This window comes from Trachemys scripta, chromosome 7 (genome assembly GCF_013100865.1).
Source record: "Trachemys scripta elegans isolate TJP31775 chromosome 7, CAS_Tse_1.0, whole genome shotgun sequence".
Lineage (NCBI taxonomy): Eukaryota > Metazoa > Chordata > Testudines > Emydidae > Trachemys > Trachemys scripta.
In genome coordinates, this window is record NC_048304.1 from 15,087,272 (window position 1) to 15,107,355 (window position 20,084).

Here is a 20,084-nt window from a genome sequence, read left to right on the forward strand (position 1 = left end):
GAGACACGTTAATAAACATGTGGCCTTTCAGAAAGCCTTTCACAAGGTCCCACACCAAAGGCTCTTCAGCAAAGAAAGCAGTCATGAGATAAAAGGGAAGATCCTCTCATGGATCAGTAACTGATTAAAAGATAGGAAACAAAGGATAGGAATATATGGTCAGTTTTTACAGTGCAAAGAGAGAAAAAGCATGGTCCCCCAAGAATCTGTACTAGGGGAAGTGCTGCTCAACATTTTCATAAGTAACCTGGAAAAGGGGTAAATAGTGAGGTGGCAAAAAAGTCTGCAGATGATACAAAAGTACTCAAGATAGTTAAATCCAAAGCTGACTGAAGAGTTACAAAGGGATCTTACCAAACTGGGTGACGGCAAGAAAACAGCAGATGAAATTCAATGTTGATAAATGCAAAGTAATGCACACTGGAAAACATAATCCCAAATATATATACAAAATGATGGGGTCCAAATTAGCCGTTACCACTCAAGAAAGATCTTGGCGTCATCATGAATAGTTCTCTGAAAACATCTGCTCAACGTGCAGCAGCAGTCAGAAAAGCTGCCAGAATGTTAAGAACCATTAAGAAAGGATAAGAAGACAGAAAATATCAATGCCACTATATAAGTCCATAGTAGGCCTGACCTTCAATACTACGTACAGTTCTGATCACCCCATCTCAAAAAAGATGTATTAGAATGGGAAAAGGTACAGAGAAGGGCAACAAAAATGATTATGGATATGGAACAACTTTCATATGAGGAGAGATTAAAAAAACTGGGACTGTTCACCTTAGAAAAGAGACGACAAAGGGAAAGGTCTACAAAACCATGAACGGTGTGGACAAAGTGAATAAGAAGTGTTATTTATCCCTTCACATAACACAAGAACCAGGGGTCACCCAATTCAATTAATAGGCAGCAGGTTTAAAACAAACATACGGATATACTTCTTCACACAATACAGTCAACTGTGGAACTCATTGCCAGAGAATGTTGTGAAGGCCAAAAATATACCTAGGTTCAAAAAAAGATAAGTTAACGGAGGATAGGCTATTAACCAAGATGGTCAGGAACGCAACCCCATGCTCTGGCTGTCCCTAAACGTCTGACTGCCAGGAGATAGATCACTTGAATAACTGCCCTATTCTGATCATTCCCATTCAAGCATCTGGCACTGGCCACTGTCAGAAGACAGGATACATGGCTAGAGGGGCCATTGATCTGACCCAGTATGGCCATTCTTATGGCAGATAGCTAGGTCAAAAAGGTCAAGTAACAAAAATGTTAACGACCAGATCCTCAGCTAGCACAAATCAGCATAGTTCTTCTGAAATCAATAGAGTTACCATAGTTTCCGGCAATTGAGGATCTGGTTCTAAGTGCTCATATGAACACATATATTTCAGAATTTTGCAAAGCTACCTTATTTCATGGTTATCCCAAACAGGGAGTTCCGCAAGTTGATTATAACCTACAAAGGAGTTCTCCTTCATATTTTTAGAATGTATTGCTTCTCTCTAGACTAAATAACACGTTTAATAATATCCTTCTTATAGGAATATATTGCTATAGCATCCAATACTAGTCAGTTTTCATTGCATTTTTCTGGAACAACTAGGTAGCATTTAGAACAAAGCAACTACAGCTGAGTTGAGTACAGTATTCGAGTCAAAGGCACATAGCATGCATACTGCCATTAACTTTTGTTCTCTTTTCTAACCTCTCAACACAGAACAACATTCTAATCTAAATTCTAGACTGCTTTTACTCACCAATACACATTTCCATTAAACTAATCACATTACCCAGACTGTTTACACTAAACTTCCCAGCTAAGTCAAAATCAATCCGGCCTCAAATCATACATAAGCTCTTGTCATCATACCATCTAATATCAATCAAGTGAAGAACATATCAGTGTGCTACTATAGCATGTCTCTTTTACAAACTGCAGAAAAACTTGCTATGCAAGTCTAGTTACCCATGCCCCAACATTAGTTATGGCGCATATTCTAGTCTAGGCTGTCACGTTTGGACAGCTTATCATGTATTTTGGTCTTCTGCGCCGTATATTTTACATGATGTAGGAGCACTCATGTCTAAGATCAGCTGTTCTCGAGAAGTCAAATAAATTAATAAAGGAAATTGCTTTGAGCACTTAGCCATTTACAAGGCCCTTGTCATCCCAAACCAAAATCCTTGGAGCACTACCACCTGGTCAGAGCCAGGAGACACGTCACTCCACATCGAGAGGAAGCCCTGGCTGGACCAGAACGCAGCAGCAGACTCTAAACCACCCCCTTAGCCCTGGCCTCCCGCTCGCTCTCCCTCCCCCCAGCTCGCTGAGTTCCCCTCCGCTCCTCCCACGGGCAGCTGTAGGCCTCGCCCACCTGACTGTGCGCAGCTGGCCCCTTGCGAGTGACGGGCCCCACGGCCGGACTTGGGGCATTGGCCTCCGCGGAATACCTCCGGGCCGCGGCCGCCTCCCCGCCACTCCCCCGGCCCGAGCTGCAGCCGCACGTCCCCTTGGGGGACGCCGTGTTGGAAGAGGAGGCGCTCGCAGCCGTCCCGGGCAGTGAGCACAGCGCCAAGCCCAGCACCAGAACCCAGCGGCGGCAGCTCAGGACAGCTCGCCCTGCCCTGGGCGCAGCCATGTTGGCTGGGGCACCGCGTGACGTGAGCAGTCAGGTGACCGTCCCTGGCTTTAAAGAGACAGCGCTCACCCCCGAGCGGGCTGTGGGGGTCTGTTCCCCGCTGTAGCAGCGGCTACCAGGGCCGCAGCTTCCAGCGCTGCTGCCCCCGCCGCCCAGCGCGATTCAATGCGGGGTCGTAGGGCGTAGACCTGCCAGGCGGCAATCAGGCCTTAGGGGTTCTACCCCCCTCTGCCACTGCCTTGTCTTCTCATCTGAGGCGCCCCACGACTCCAAAGAGCCTCAACTTCCCCGTCTGTAAAATGGGACTAATGCTACCTCTCTGCCTCAGAGATGTGTCTAAGCTAAATCAGCTAGTGCCTGCAAAGTGTTTTAAGACCCTCCAGCAAAAGTGCTATAATATATTATTCAAAGTCCCGAGCCTTGGTTGTATATTGAATTTACCTAGATAAATGATGATAATAATTGTCTAGACCCAGAGGATGATCCCAATGAAATCAACAGCAAAACTCCCATGGACCTTGGTGGAACTAGGAATTGGTCTATGGTGCAAGAGAGGTAAGCTCTTCAACATAGCTGTCTTCACTTCCTGCATTTCTGAAAGGCATGTGGCATTTTTTGGAAGGGAGTAGAGGGAACATCAGTCACTAGAGAATGTGAACATATATTGCTACCAAGAGCATCCTCACTGAGGGGTACTGCTACCTTGGAGCCTCTGTCTGGAGATAGCTTCTTACTGGAGTTTCTGCAGTGTGAAGTTTTCTATGTTCTTAAAATAGCTTTTAATGCTGAAATAAACAAGACCAAAATAAAGCAATTTGGCCTGCATTTAAGCAGAGATCATATTCTGTGCACTGCTCTTAGAACATATTACTTAACTGTACATATTGTTTAGATTTATTAAAAATGGCTGTCTACTATCTACGATACCTATTATTCTTAATGAAATATACACAAAATTACATCAGAAGGGTCTATATTGACAAAAATAATTTCCCAACCATCCATAAATAAAATCCTCTTCTCTCAACTCATTTAATTCCCATACATCTTGTCTCCTCAGAGAAACCATAGGAAAAGCCAGAGATTGGATGATTACCGGTACACATTTGACTATCTTTGTACCAAAGGGCAGGGGAGGAGGTCCAAATTGTTCTGGTGCTGGAATAATCATGCTGAAGAAGTGAGGATTCAGGGTAGTCATGAGATTTGGCCCATTTGTCAACTCTTTTAAAACAGTTGCTAGTAACTGCTGTCAAAACATATGACAGGATATCTCCCTGGAGAAGTCAGTTTGCCTCTGTGTCTCCATTTCTCATTGGTAAAGATAATGATACTTCTCCTTTGTAAAGTCCTTTCAGACTGATGGATGAAAAGCACTATAGAAGTGCTAAGTACTATCATTATATGTCTTACATTGGGGAATTGCATTCTCTGCCAATGTGAATGCTCAGGGCATGCGTGTGGGGCCAGGCATATCAATTACATTCACTATCTTTTCTTTTCTTAACAAATCACCTGTAAGAAATCACAAGCATAAGGATGAGTATCTGTCTACCATGATATTCTGCGACTTATCCAAGATGCAGATAAAATTCCACATGGGAGAGGTATGGTCTGATTCTCCTCCTACCCAAAATAAATGGCAAAACTCACATTGATTTCAGTGGGAGAAAGTAGGGCCGCTCTGACCAGAAAAAAAAAGCAGCATTTTTAACCACAATGTCATTTTTAACAAGTACTGTTCAACACAGTGGGCTGGGCTTTACTACAAGCCCTGTGATGTGGAAACATGTTAATGTGTCATCTCAGGAGCAGTGCAGGGATAGAATCATGTATCCGAGAAGCAGTTTCCTCTCTCATCACTCTAGGGAGAGTAGGTAATTTGTTGCTTCTATAAAAATGAAAATTACTACCCCTGTGCTGGCTGGTGCTTTGAGATCAGACCCAAGGCTTAACCCACTCTCTGCCCTCCTGCTAGGGAGCTGGGGGAGCAGCAGGTGCCCAGTATCGGTTTACTCCTATGTACAGGAACCCAGGGTCCTGTCACATACAGGGGCAAAAGAGGTGGGGTCTTACCATCCCTTATACCCATATATGGGCAAGTCAGACTCTAACCCAGTAAAACCATAATCAGCTGTCCCAGTGCATCCAGTACTTCCATTAATACCAATGAGAGGTGTTCTGGGGTCTGTTAGGAATGCAGGATCATGTCCTAATAATAAAATAAATCTTTACTATTGTTAGATATTTACTATAGTTAAAAATATTTAATGTCATCTTGATCTGTACAGATTAGGATTGTGAAACAACAAGAAGCAGCCCCCTGAAGTCAAGGAGAAGGGATTTTTTTGTTGTCTTTAGAACTTGGATAGGAACACTACTAGATTTCATTCCCTAGCCTGAAAGTGTCCTCTGTGTTAAAATGACAGTGCTGGGAGTTTTCCTAAACATTGTTTCCATTTATCAGTCATTTGTCCCTTTTGCCCTGTGATGTACTTAGAAAAGCTACAGAGTGAAGGAAAAACAAATAAACACAAATTTAATTATAAAACCAAATTGCTTTGGGGGTCAGAAAATATAAATGTTCCTTTTATTTTTTAGTAATTATCTTTGCCCCATGCAATAATTATTCCCTATTTAAAATACAAAGGAATTACCAGCAACTTGGTTTCTTCCTCCCAATATCCAGTGACTTGGTGACAATAGCTCATTTTCAAAGTCAGACACCTATAGAAATCAAAACAATCTGCTGAGCAATTTTCCTTTATTAAAACTGTGAGTTTTAAAATGTATCATTGTGGCGTTCATGAAAACCATCTCTTAGCTAATGCTTCTCTGGTGTATCCTGCTTGTTTGGGCTTATTGCGTCTTTTCCTGAGTTCTTTGGGGTAGTATTTCTACACTTTCATCAAATAAATTTGGGTTTTAATTCCCCCTCCCTGCCAGAGGGCTGGACTCAACAACAACAAAATGCAATTAGCTTCTGAGCAAACTCAACTTTGGGTTTAAGTTCTGAGGCTGCTTTTATTTACTTATTAGTAATGAATCTGTGGCTGAGTCAGCTGTAAATTCAGACAGCCAATTTTTTCCCCACTTAAGGCCTAATTGTGCTTACTCTTTTCTCATGCTAAGTAATACCTTACTCCAGGAATAGTCCCACTGACTTCATTGGGACCATTCCTGCAGTAAGGTACTACTCAGCATGAGGAGGTAGGGAAGAATCAGGCTTTTGGTGAAGTCTGTGGGGAAGAGTTCAGCATTCCTTGTCATTCCCCTTCCCCTCCCAGCCTTCAGCAGATTTAAAGGTAACTGGGAGGGGGAAATCGGTAAATGTCTGTTTGTTTATTTGATTACATATAAAGCAAGACCAGAAGGCTGTGTTTTGTTTTTTATTTCAGAAATATCAAGCATGTTATCTTGTTTTCCCTATTTTACTGGAAGTCTCCCATGGAGGACCTAGAGAAATGGATTAGGAGCTTCCTCCGCCCTTAAATGAAGAAGCTGAGATATTGTCTCTTTTTTGCCTAGAATTTCTCACCATTGCTATGATTGCTTCATCTCCCCTTTTGGTAGTAGCGATGGGAGCTCTGGCATGGAGAAGGCCTTGATGGCTAGGGGTATTTTGATTGATCTGACCTGCTTTGACTAAGATTAGACAGCCCTGTGCTTAAATCATGGGCAACCTCTTGGAGCTCTGCCTACACTCTCTCTTCTTCCATTGCTGCTACTGGTGCAGCTGAACTAATGGTAGCAAAGATGAGAAATTACAGATGAAAGTCCTAGTTCAAACCCAACCATAGAGACTCAAATGACTCCAGACTGTTTGAGATGGGCCTTTGGAGTCAGAGTTAAGGGAGTAATGGAGAGACGGCATGGAAATTGTTCTGTTATTCTATGGCTAATAGAAGACTTAAACCTTCCGCTTAATCAATCTAGCATCTTTTACATCTGATGAATTCACATATTTGCTTTAAATAACAAGACACTTAAGGCCTGGAATAAAGCCCCCAAAGGATACAAAATAGTAGAGTGGCTCAACAACAAAAGAAAAGTCTCACCACGCCTTTTATTTTTAGTCTTAAGATACACACGTTATTGAGTTAATAACTGAGTGTATTACTGTTCCCCTCTGAAAAGACTAAAGTGGTATTTCCTCTATAGTAATTTTTACAATGTTTCATCTGCAACTTCCTGAGCAGTTCTTCTTTGTCACTCCATTCTGCACACCTGTGTCTGAGCTAACCTGGGAATTAACCTCTTGCTTGCTGGTGATTAGAAATAGAACTCTCCACCCCATCTCGGACACTGACCCTGAATGTACATTATTGCAGATGACAGGGCAGTTGCAATAGAGTCAGTTTATCATAATTCTGAAGGTGAGCTTTCCTACATTGTTTTCAGGAAGCAACAAATTAGAAGTGAAATTCAGTAGTTAGAGTCTGGAGGGCTGCCAATTTGAATAGATTCCATTGCCAGATATGAAAGTGCGGTTATGGTCATTTATAGCAACATCATGTTCACTAGATTTACTGTATTTAGTCATGTCTACTGCCTTTACTGACCAGAATGCAGTTTTACTGCATCACAGAGCTAACTCAGCTGTTGGGGAGCAAGTGACATTCTATTCTGGTGTGCACTAACAGAAAATTGTTAACTAAATTTCAGTTCCAGGTCTATATTGCACCCACCTATGCAATCACATGGATGAGCTACATAGGTGCCATTGAGGGTAACATTTGGCCTGCAGAATCTTTAATTTACTGATGAGGCTATACAAACCAGAAAGAACAGAGCTGACTTTTCAGATCCTAGGGTAAGTTTGTAGGGCTCTTAGTTAGGGGAAAATCCATCTTTATAGCTGTGCAAAGTTAATAAGGTTTGATGAAGAAAAATAAACAAGAAACTCTGTTGTTGTTTTTTTAGAGCAGTGCTCCTCATTAAGGAAGCACTCATTGATATATTTTTGGTTTGAAGGGATGAGAATTCACTAGGAGAATGCATAGTTATCCTTTCGCTATTGGGTAATGAGTTCTACCCTCACCAAAAAAAAAAAAAAAAAAAAAATTCAGAGACCTTTTATCTATTTCTTGACTTGTGCATAAGCGTCAGAGCTCTGTACCTTGAATTCTAGATGTTCAGCTCAGTAGCAATCATTATGACCGGTACAGACTTGTGTTTTTTATGAAGAATCCATATACTGTTAAAATAGCAAACACTGGATTGTCATATTGTCATATGAGACCACTGTCTCATCAACATTGGTGTCCTTTCTCCAGTAGTGGGCAAATACTGGATGTTTTAGAGGAAGGTGAAACCAAACAACAGGCAAATGGGCAACAGCTATGAAATGCTCCTTGCCTTTTGTCTAATGCTGTACCTGGGGTGGGGAGGGCAAAAAAGGGGAAGTGCTTTCTTGAATTTAATGCCTGTGAAAGTGTTGCAGCAGCCAACATACTGTGTAATATAACTTTGAGATATCCCTGTCACTAACAGTTAAGCGTAACAGTTTAAGCACAGCCTGTTAAATCCTTTACTCTTTCCAGGCTCTGTTAAATCCTTGCATTTGTTTCATATTCATTTTTCTCACATTTGATTTTCTTGTGGTTTATTTGGTTGATCTAACATTATTAGACTATGGTTGTTTTTGTGCCGTCATTCCATTCTTATTACATACTTTCCCTCTTCGAACCTCTAGCTAAAGCTCTGCAGAGCCTTCGGCTTAACTATATTTTCTGTGCCTTAATCCTTTTTCCCACAACAGTGCATTTTAATATCACAGATTTTTGAAATTCTTGGCTACCGTGATGGGAGTTCAAATGGGATGTGACAGCCAATAGAAACCTCCATGCTAGAAAGCCCCAAACCAAGTTCTAGTAGAAGCATCCCTCTGAAACAGAGACCGGAACGTGTATTTTCAGGGTGACTTACTTAAATTCGATTCCTCTTTTTCTTTCCTTGGCAGGGAGAGAGTCTTTGGACCGCATGCTGGAGGGAGCAGCTCAGCCAATGGCAGCTCGGGAAAGCGCTCTTGACTCCACCGTGCATTTACAAGAGATTCCTTTGATCTGACACAGAGTAACGTTTTCCCCTGGCAAAGTCTCTAGAAGCAGCGCCGCGTGGGAGCTTGCTGGGAGTTGTAGTGCGGCTTTTCCGCCTCTGTCCCTGGCACTGGGTGGCGTCCTGAGCCCGCCTGGGACTACATTACCCAGGTAGCCGCTCGGGCGTATTTAAGCAGCCGCGGAGCGACTCTAAAGTGCAGTCACCATGTGGATGTGCTGCTGAGCAAGCCGTGGGCTGAGATTAACCCTCGTCAGCCTCCATCCCTAACGGAACGCAGCGGGGCTGCCTCGGGAACATGGGATTACAAAGCCCCTGCTAACCCTCTCCTTGCTGCAGCATCCGGGCAGGCGGAGCCCTTGTGCAACCAGGTAAGCCCGGGGCAGGTCGCAGGGGAGTGACCTAGACCAGGGGCAGCTGAACTTTCTCGTGGGAGACCCATGAAGCGGCTCTGACCAGGGCTGCAGCTTTGTAGTCCCGTCCCCCCCCTCCCGCTTACTTTCATGGCAGGCTTCAATGCTGAGCTGTGTTACATGTCCTCTGATCAGCCTGGGGCTGGGATGGAAGTAGTAACCGATCAGATAGCAACCCCCCCCCTCCCCCGCCAAGTTTAGGACTGTGCAGCAGCAGGAAATAGTTTTGGGGGTGGGGAAAGCAATCCATCAGTCTACCTTGGAGACGATGGGTTTAAATGAACAAGAGGCCAACTTCATGTCTTCTGTTGCATGAAAAGGGGCGGGGGTTGGGGAAGTGTGTATGTGTGTGTGTGTGTGTATATATATATATATATATATAGAGAGAGAGAGAGATACATGGAGAACTATTAAAAGGAAGCTTTAGAAGGGTGGTGGTAATAGGGAATAGTTGTAAACCAGTGTAGTCAGGTGTCTGGACTATAGAGTGGTGTTTTGTAAACTGCTGCTTAATGGAATGGCTAGTAGATCTGAATACATTCACATTACCTTTTTTGGGTGGCTACAGGTCTTTATGCAAGTTGACATCGGATAGCAAACTTCTTAACTAGTCTTGCAGAAAAGATGTGTTTTAAGAGGTTAAGTGATTAGTCTGATTGCTTTTGGTATTTTGAAAATCAGATTGAGCAGCTGGAGGCTGAAAATTGCCTTCTGTTCACGTGTAGCAGCATGGGGAAATGTGTTTATCTTCCTGAAACTAACTTCTTTAATTTTTAGCAAGTTAACCCATCTGTCACAGAGGTTAAGAGTTCTGGTCATGATATCTGCTCCTTGCTTCCCAGCTTGGGAGTGCTGCAGGGCCGATCATTCGACCTGACCTGACAGGTGGGCATGGGGACTTGGCAACATGGGCAGGTAACACTGGTCCCCAAAAAAGTACACCCAATCCCATCACTGAGGATAAGGGAGTGCATTGCTCCCAAGAGGTAACCCTTTCCCTTGGTTTAGAGGTACATGGGTAATGGAAACTTGCTGTATCCAGTCCTTTTAGGCTGGAGAAAAGATTGCAGGAGTTGAGGGCCAGGGTGCCTGAGAATCCTTAAAGCATCACCCCATAAAAACCAAACCAAAAAAAGCACTTAAATACATACAGTATAATAGCAACTTACCTGGAATGCAGGGCAGCTGTATTGAATGTAATGTGGAAAGGAAGCATCTGTTATTTACTATTTACCATTTATATAAAACACACTGGTTTAGATCTCAGGTGTGTTGTGTTATTACTAGTTGCATTTCATAGATATAGAAACTGAGGCACAGAACTGAAGTGACTTGCACAGGGCTGAAGAGGGAGTCAGTGGCAGAGACGGGCTTGGAACTCCAGAGTTCCTGCTTCCCAGCCCCCTGATTAGCCCATACAATTGCAGTGTCTGAATAACAGAAAACCATTTTATGTGATTAAACAATTGCTACTTTAAAGTTGTATTGAAATATTTGTTCTGAATAACACAGTTTAGTTTAATATGTGCAAGCTATGTCTGGTTGTTGGGGTTTATTCCTTCTAAAACCTGCAAGTTATTAGACAACAGTAACTTGTTGTTCTAGATGTCACTCAAATATGAGTGACTCTTGGGCCTCTACAATGATGGTTTAAGGAGTGTGTGCATGTTAGTTAAACTTTTCCTAGCCATTAAAAAAAAAAAACTTGAGACATAATTATAGGGATGTTTGTATTATGTAAATACATGTGAATGCTGTTGCAGACTTGGCTATAGATTTTATTCTTAAATGGTCAAAATCTGGGCAATTGTGGGTGGATATTTCTGAGGGTTTGGTAACTAGTCTAACAGTCTAAATATTTAGCTGTTTCCTGGACTACAATAACTGGACTATATTAAAAAAAAAAAAAAGTGAAATGCTTCACAGCTCTGTGCTGTTTGCATCCTGTTGATAAAAGCATAATTATTGCTAGTTGCTTTGTACATTTTTTAAATATGGTTGTTTGTTGTTTTTAAGTCTGTCTTGTAGTTCATTTATTTGAATGTGTAAATATGTTATAGCTGGCATAATGCAATAGCTTGTGGTTTAACAGGAGGAAGTAAGGGGCCTTTCCTATAAAATATTATGTATGTAACAGTCCTCTTAGTGCAACAATTATGGTTCAGTGGCAGACTCTTCCCTCTGATACATGCACAAACCCGTACGTGCTCTTATTGATCTCTGTGGGATTTGTCTTCATATATTTGGGGATAGAATCTGGCTCCAGGTGGGAATAATGTTGAAAACAAAACTATTCCAGTTGTTGCATCTGATGTGTCTTTTGTCACACCGTCCAACAGCCTGGATTTGTGCAGTCAACATCGAGTGGAATGTACTACAATATGTGTAATAAGAAATCCGAAAAGGAGGAACTTCTAATACAAGCCCAACCACAACAAACCTTTTGCTCCCTAAATTCAGGCATTGCTTGGCTTCAGTAGTTTGGCATAGCAAGATGTTAAATGTTGGTATTCTATCATGATCTCTTAAAGCTCTGCTCAGAGCATATTGAACAAACTTCTATACCCCTCCCTTTCCCCCCCCCCCGATTATTTTTGCTTAGGCAGCCTCATGAATGTGCACGTCACAAACAACTAAATGGCATAACTCTTCCCCCAAAGAACCTACAGTCTAAATGCCCAATCTTGCATACTTATGTGAATAAAGGCTACAAGATTGGGCTCTTAAGGTTTAACCTCTTAAAATTACGGAAATGGCTCTCTTGGATAAGTTATAGAGGCCTTGTCCATTGTATAAGGCCCCACTTTGCTCTAAACTAATTTTGAGACACAGAAAATCTTCCAGGTTCTAAGTAAAATGTCACCATTATTACAAGTATAAATTCTTTTGCTTCTGTTAATCTGACAGATAATGTGTTGCGCTGTTGTGCTCATAGTGCAGAGCTGGTGACCTAACACTAGCCTGACTGCTACTGACAATTGGTGCTACTGCTCCCATTGAAAGGCTTGGCATGACAAGGCACTCTGCAAATTGCACTTGTTGTCAAAGAAAATATCAACATTAAAGTTCAGCTCAATAGAAAACTGGGCTTGGAAGGGGGTTTGTGTATGTGGAAATCCATGCATGTGAAATAGAAAAGGGGGGAGATTATGATTGAGAAAACTACTCCAGTGTTGTTCAGAACAAGATATTAAAGGATGACTATCAACTTGGTTATATTAAAAGTCTGACCTATTTCTAATAGGTTCTCTCTTGGGTGAATAATCCAGTTTGAAAAATATTGTTTTTCTTTAAATCCATCCTTTTTACATTGAGATTAAAAACTGTTTGTTTTTTGCTGGCTGTGCAACGGTAGTCAATAACTATTGAAACACGGTGCTATCTTGACCCCTTTGCTGCTGATGAAGTAAATAGTAAGATTGACTTCTGTTTGCCTTGGAAAAGTGAGAGGAGACAAAGTGTGGGAAATGGTATCTTTTTTTAAAAAATACCAGCTATGGAGGGTGAAAGAGCTCTACAATAATGAACCCCTTGTCAGTGGGTATCATAAGTAACTAAGGCTGGAGACCTGCTTCTGGTTGGCAAGGTCATGCTGTCCTTGGGCAAACTCAATTAAATGGCAAGAGTGCATTGAGACTAGTAAGTGGAGTGTCGTGACTTGCAATTATGGCCTGTGGCATAAACATGGTGGAATCTGCCAGTCTTAGCTATAGCACTTGGGATCAAGATCCTTTCAGATCCCATGAGCAAAGTAGGGTATTGCAAAGAACATATAGAGTCGAAAAGAGCATAGGAAGTGATGTTGGCAGTGAATTCATCACTTCACCTTATGATTCCTCAGAAATACCACAGTATTCTAGGGCAGTGGTTCTCAACCAGGGGCCCGGGAGCAGACTTCAGGGGGTCTGCCAAGCAGGGCTAGCATTAGACTCACTGGGGCCCAGAATGGAAAGCTGAAACCCCACTGTATGGGTCTGAAGACTGGTGCCCTGAACCCTGTCAAAGCCTGAGCAGTATAGCTTCGTGGCGGCCCCCTGTGGTATCGGCCCCAGACAATTGCCCTGTTTGCTACCCCTAATGCTGGCCCTGGCTTTTATATGCAAAAAAAAAACAGTTGTGGCACACATGGGCCATGGAGGTTTTTATAGCATGTTGAGGGGGGCCTCAGAAAGAAAAAGATTGAGAACCTATGTTCTAGGGTGATCACCACAGACTCTGAAATAGCTCTATTGTATGATTCCCATCAGAATGGGAATGTGGGAGGAATACCTGTGGAAGTGCCTGCCATGTATAGTCACTTCTTGTAAGTGGAGGTGTGCTAGCCCAATTCCAATCTGGGTGATCTACCTGCTTATTATTATTTATTATTATTTCCTATTTGTATTACAATAGAATCTAGAGGCCCCAACTGAGATTTGGGCACAATTGTTCTAGGCACCGTACAAACACATCATATGAAACAATCCCTGTCTTGAAGATCTGACAACCAGAGTTGGAAGGGAAATGGAGGCACAGATAAGTAAAGTGACTTGCCAAATGTCATAAAATCCAGAAGTCAGGGCAATTGACTGGGATTCGATCTGCTAGATCATGTTGCCTCTCATATATCTAAAGTGTCTCCCACAGTGGCTTGTTGAACACAACATTCTTCCTTTCCTGCTTAAAATTAGCATGCGGTGTTGTGTACTGATATACTGGCTTCAGTCTCACCCCAGAGGAGGTTGCACCTCAGAGAGTGACATGAGCTTCATAGGTATAATTGAGGTACTGATTTGCAAAGCACCCTGGGATCCTGTGGCATGAAAGGTGTCCTATAAATGTAAATATTGGTTTGGCTACATTTTAAGGGCAGGAAGAATCTTGAGATCCCATGGGAAGCAGAGCGATGCTAATGCTTCTACTGTATCAGCTACTCCAGCTGCTGTTCGTTATTAAAGGCTCTGTGGGTGAGAGGGAGGAAAGGCAGTTTCACCAGATGAACTTATGGAAAGCAAAGGGGCCTACAACTACGTAACCTTCCAACAGCACTATCATTTTCGAAAGTTCAACGTCCCCATCATTTTTATATGGGCACAGTGTTAATTCTCAACACTTTTGCAAGGAAGATCTTATGAAACCTGATTAGAGTTCCTATTGTACATGGGTATTAAAGACCATTCTTTAGAGAAGGTTGGCTGGTGTTTGTTGTTGCTGAATGAGCTGTCAAACTCATTAGCTTTGATTATTCTTTTTGGCTGAAGCTTTTTCTGTACTCTTGTGTTGGGTCACTTATAATGTGTGGCTGAGGAGATGGAAGCTGATGACCAAGGCCTAGAGAAGACTTGGGTGGTAGCGTACATTGTAGAGTATGCTAGCTGGGTACTAATTGAATTGGTAGCTGGAGGATTGGGAAGATCAGTGGACCTTACCTCTAGGTTGCTAGGTCAAATCCTGTCTAGGAGAGCAGTAACCCCCAGTGGATCTTTGGTGACATTAGTCTAGTTCCCAGTGGACAGGTGGGGACACTACAAACCACCAGCACAACTGGCACTTAGTTTGCAGTCTCAGCAGAGGATGAGGATTGACAGGGCATAGAGATAGAACTCCCTTCTCAACTTTACCAGTGGCTGCCTCTGTTTCAGGGATGACGCATCTTGTCAGAGCATCATGGGGGAGGTGTGCTGCACCTGTTCTGTAGCTTCAGCTGCCTCGGCTGCCCAGCTAGTGTCTTTCAAGAGACAAATTCATATGGGAAAAATGAAGCTAATATAAGCAAATACAGGAGCTGCAATTAGAGCTGAGATGAAGCTGCAAAATTCATCTCTGAATTCTGAACACTTCGGTATTTCAGAATTTTCAGATCTGTGGTTTTTGGTTTGAGCCCGTCGAAAGTTACAATCAAACTAATTTCCCTTCAATGGACAAATGCTTTGCAAATAAGATGTCACTGCAAGTCTACGCAATGTTTCTCTTGTGCAAGACGCAAATGCATCAGAAACTGCTTTGAAAGAATGCTGTTCTAGTTATCTTGTTTGCAGCTCACAGCAGTTGTGGTTATAGACCAGGATGCAGCTACATTAATATGTAGAATGTTGTAGAAAATTAAATTTTTATACCTCATGGACCATCTTATGGAACAGAACATCAAAGAATAGTAAACTGCTCTGAGAAGAGAGAGAGGGCCAAAATGAAGACACTGTCTGAGTTAAGGAATTACATGATTCTACTGCTTTTGAAATGAAGTAAGTACTAGAGTGAGAACTTAAACGGTTCCCTTTCTCTTCTTCATCCAGCCTTGTGCAAGATGTCTGGAGCCAGAACAAAGTAATTTTTGTGTGAGCATCTAGAGGAATACAGATGACCACAGCATACCAAGAAATAGCCACTGCCTTTTTTTTTTTTTTTTCATATCTGAGATTTCTTTTACTGCAGTTTAATAGAAGTACTAGTAAAATGCTGGTGCTGTAGATTTTAGATCCTGCACTATTGCATCTACAACTTGATAAAACTCTAATTTCAGCAGAGATGTGATGATGAACCTGCCATTGGGTTTGTATAAGTATGACCGTCACAGTTCTATTGAAGTCAAAGGTGCATAGCTCTGGTTGCAGGCGTGGGGCTAGTGATAGTAATAGGCTAGTGATTCTTGGCTTAAAGAGATGCCTGAACTTATCTTATTTAAATAACTTGACAGTGCTTGGTCACTGTTCAGACGGCAAAGGTTAAGCAGATTCTGCTGCTAATGCTCTTTACGAGCTAAGTTGGTGCGGTATCTGGAAGAACCTTTGCTTAGAAGAAGAGCTCGGGTTTCCATTCTATAAAACAACAACTTGGAGTACAGTGGGAATCCAGCATGTACAAGTCAAAACAGGAACCGGAGCCTTCATCTGTAAATGAGTCCAACTGGTATTGCTATTTTTATTCGCAATTCTTTAAGTAGGTTCACTGGCTACCAGTGGTGCTCTGCAGAGCATGTGGTAGTCATGTGGCGCTAGCGGCTCCTCCTCTACAGCTCTTCCTAATAGGTATCCAGGCTCTTCATTGCAGAACCTGGATGCCTGTAGAAGCATCTATAAAAGAGAAGCAGTAAGTTTCACCTCCCCTAGTGGCTGCTGCAGCTAAAGAAGAAAGAGAATACTACAAAGCCTTCAGCAGGAAGAGAGCTGCTAGTGGAAGGAAAGAGTCCGGTGCATTGCCAGTGGGGACTCAAAGCTGCAAGGAGCTGGACCAGATCCCAGATCTAGATCCAAGAGCTGCCAGAAGGACCAGAGCTTCCACAATGAGGTGCATTTGAAGGAAAAGGAAGCAGTGGGGAGCAGGGCATGGAAGAATAGGAGATGAGAATGATGGAAGTATTGGGCAAGTAGGGCGAGATGGGTTGAAGCAAGGGGCATAAGGGATTGTCGGATTTGTTATGGGGAAAGGAACATGTTCTGGATGTTAGAGGTTGTGTACATTCAGCCGGTATCATATTTGCCACAGAACTTAGGTCATGTGAGGTAGCAATGAGCTCAGGATTTTGGGGATGGGGGGAAAGTCAAGAGGAGAGACTACTGGTGAAGGTTTAGATGTGTAGAGAGGGTGAGATTAGAAACTACCCTACTTTTTGCTCCCCTCCCCAGCTTTCTTCTTTGGCCAAGCTCCAGTAGACCAGGTACAGCGTGTTTTTTGTTACCTGCCACATTGGCCTCCTCTAGTTCCCTTGGCATAGTCCAACTCTCCCCTTTTAATATATTAAAATACTCTGGATAACATTGTGTGCTTTGAGGCATCTAAGCTGCTTTCTCCCTTCTGTGTTAGAGCCAGTAGGTATCGACTTTATTAAGCACTTCTTACTCTTAATAGAATTAACAAGACACTGTCAGGACATACTTGGTCTGAAACTTTAAAAACGATTTTTAGCCTGATGGGGATTCTTTTCTTTGAGCTTTCCACAGATGTCTGTCAATAAAGTCTGCTAGTTGCATTTCTTACAGTAGCCATCCAAATTGATATTCAAACTAACCTATCAAAGCATAGTTCTACTTAGCGCATTGTTACCACAGCTTGACTTTCAGCCTTGTTTTTCCGTAAGAGGAACAGATAATCCACATTGCTGTTTGACATGTTGTACATCCCTTCTGACTAGGCTGGGCTTGGCAAACCAAGAAAGGGGTGCAGATAAAGAAAAGGAAAGGGTGTAGCTGAGGTTTTCTTGTCAGTGTTAATGACTTATTTGGGTTTACGTCGGTAAGATGATTAAATGTCTCATCTCTTTTTGTAAAGAACTTGAGCATCTGTATGATATCGTCGGTAAAGTATAATATTCAATTATATTTAAGTGACAAACTACATGAATTCAGCATACTGGAACTTCCTCACTTTTATGCATGAAAAATACCTGCCAATGCCATACCCCTGTATCAACTTGGATTCTTGCTTTTAATTTCTTTGCTTCAAGAAAAGGGTGAGACCGAGCTGCTGACTGACAGGCTTCAGTCTGAAGGTATATCTACACTGTGAAGTTGTGGACAAAACTTTTGTCTTTCACGGGTATTTAAAAAAGCCCCTCCGATAAAAGACAAAAGTTTTGTTGATGCAAGTGGCAGTGTGAACGGGGCTTTGTCTGCCGACAAAGCTAACGCCACTCGCAGGTCTGGAAGTATTTTGTCGGCAAAAGTGCCAACAAAGTACTGACAAAGAGCGTTTATACCCGCTGACTTTTAGCGACAAGGCTGTGTCGACACAGCCTTGTCGCTAAAAGCTGAGTGGTGTAGACAAGCCCTCAAGGACACTTTTTTATCTTAATGAAAGAAGTCAAGCAGTGTGATCTAGAGCTCAGGGCACTGGGCTGGGAATCAGGAGACCTGGCTTTTTAATCTTGGCTCTGACACCGACTTGCTCTGTGACCTTGAGCAAGTCATATCCCTTCTCTGTGCCTTTGTTTCCCTTCACATCCTCTGTCTTGCTGGGTTAGATTGCAAGTTTTTCAGGATAGTCCCCTACTTCAGTACAAATAATAAGGGGAGAAAAAAGTTTTGATTACTGAAGGTGCACTGTGTTGTCTCTTTCTCACAAGCTGCCTTGCCAAATGGCAATTGTTCTGCAGTCAGCAGACTCCTGGACAGAGATGATTGCAGTAGGCGGAAGATGAAATCATACACTAGATAGTTAGTTATCCGGTGTTGATACCCTTTAATGTGTAATCACTCAAATATCTACATGTCTGATTCTGCAGTACAAAGCCTTATCGGAAAAGCTGACAGTACTCCTTAGCCCCTTCTAATGCCCTTTGAAAGTGTGTAAGAGACAGTGGCAGGACCTAACCCCGCAGGTATGTTGGATCCCTATGCTGCCAGCTCTGCGTATATTACCAAGAGAGCTTGTATTTGAGCTAGTGCAAAAATTTACTCTAATGTGGACTTTGAGTGCCAGTCAAGTCAAGAGGCTATGGATGGCTGCTCAATGCATGGAAATAATTGACAGTCAAGAGGTATCAGCTTACATTGTGTTACTGTGAGCTCTGCACATTTAATCTTTCCATGTAGAATGCATACGTGTGTGTGAAGCATCTTTGAACTTTAAGAACAAAATGTTTTCACATGTGCCAGACCTGGAGCTTATACATGAAACGCTTTTTTTTGAATTCTGCAACCCCCAAAAGAGTCGTTAATTTAAAAAAAAGCCTGGTGAATAAGCACTCCCTCCTCTTCCTTACCCCTCCTTTCCTTAGCTGTTTTCAATGCAGAATGGAATTCTTACTAATCTCTTCCTCACAGCCCCTGGCCAGGGAGGGAGCGAAGGAACCAACCTTTTCAGAACAAAGATGAGAAACGTCAGGTCTCAGTGTCCATTTCAGAACAACTAGATGTGCCGTAGGGACTGATTCAGAATGTTGGGGACTCCTCCAAAGGTGATATCACAGAGGTCAATAGACTCCTTTTGACTTTGGGCTTTGAATCAGGCCCTGGGTGCTGCTTTGGTCCGAGTTATAGCCTCATCATTGCAAAGTTATAGGATTCTGGGCACAGACAATGATCCATCCTTTAGATGTTGGGTGATTTTAATGCTATAGCTATTTTTCACTTTGCTTTGCTTTTCCCCAATGGAAACTCAAACTTTCTTTCATCAGAAACTAAGGTAAAACATGAACTTCCACTCCAGATTACTTGGCCTGTCTAATGGAATAAAGTCTACGCAGTTAAGTATAGTTTAGGACTCTAATCTTATCTAGTTAAACTGTGTAAGTAGTGAAAAAGACAGCAAAAACGCTCAGTGAAGTGCTTCCCCTATTTCAGCAATGATGCAACTAAAATTGCCAATTTCTATTTACTTTCGATGTGCTCTCTATTGCTCAATTATCATAATAGCGAAATGAAAGGATCACTGGCATGCAAGGCACAGCAAGTAGCTTTTTAGCTCAAAACAAAACAAACATTGCTGGAACTGTCTCCTTTCAAAGATTAGGACTCCTGTGTTTTTTCTCTTCCTCCTCCCCCCCCCCACCCAACCCAATTTCTGAAAATAAAACCACCACCAAAGAGGCTTATTTGATTTTATTTATTTTTATGAAAAGGATTTTTAGATGTAGGTTCAGGTATTTAAAATACTACGCAAGGTAAACATGAGAGATTAGGTATCTGTAAAATACTGTGAAATGCCCGACATCTCGTTAAGGTAGCAGATACTTGTCATTTTTGCCCCACACACTGTATTGTTTGTTCTAGTTCAATTGTTGTTGGGAATTGCACTTGCATAGGAAGATGGGTGAAAGCGTCTTAACATGCATAGTTTGAATTACAAAGTATCAGATTTATACTAAATTTGCTACAGTCTTTTGAGGTCAAGGGGCTATGATTTGCTTTGAATCCTATGTTTAGGTCCAGTCCTCCTTCATATGAGACCTCTCATTGAAGCCAGTGGGATCATGGCGGAGCTTCATCCTTTAGTTGCACAAGGTTATAAAGGTGGTATTGGCAATGCAAGAGTTAAATGTTTAACCCTG

The 20,084-nt window shown here is 42.3% G+C and overlaps 2 protein-coding genes across 9 annotated transcripts in view; one reads left to right on the forward strand and one right to left on the reverse strand.

The window, feature by feature from the left end:
• Positions 1-8,721, reverse strand: part of SUMF1 (sulfatase modifying factor 1) — a 77,943-nt gene extending 69,222 nt beyond the window's left edge. For 5 of the 6 annotated variants that reach the window (XR_004646680.1, XM_034777905.1, XM_034777908.1 and 2 more), the window contains exon 1: positions 2,388-2,668. Coding sequence is in view for 5 of the 6 variants with exons in the window: in XM_034777905.1 (XP_034633796.1) it covers positions 2,388-2,651 (264 nt within the window). In the remaining variant the exon portion in view is untranslated. Of the gene's footprint in view, positions 1-2,387; positions 2,669-5,308; positions 5,379-8,579 lie in introns of those variants that run through there. The other variant, XM_034777910.1, reaches the window with a different exon arrangement.
• A 26-nt stretch (positions 8,722-8,747) lies between these two features.
• Positions 8,748-20,084, forward strand: part of ITPR1 (inositol 1,4,5-trisphosphate receptor type 1) — a 252,648-nt gene continuing 241,311 nt past the window's right edge. For all 3 annotated transcript variants that reach the window (XM_034777902.1, XM_034777903.1, XM_034777904.1), the window contains exon 1: positions 8,748-9,079. The gene's annotated coding sequence lies outside the window, so the exon portion shown is untranslated. The remainder of the gene's footprint in view (positions 9,080-20,084) is intronic.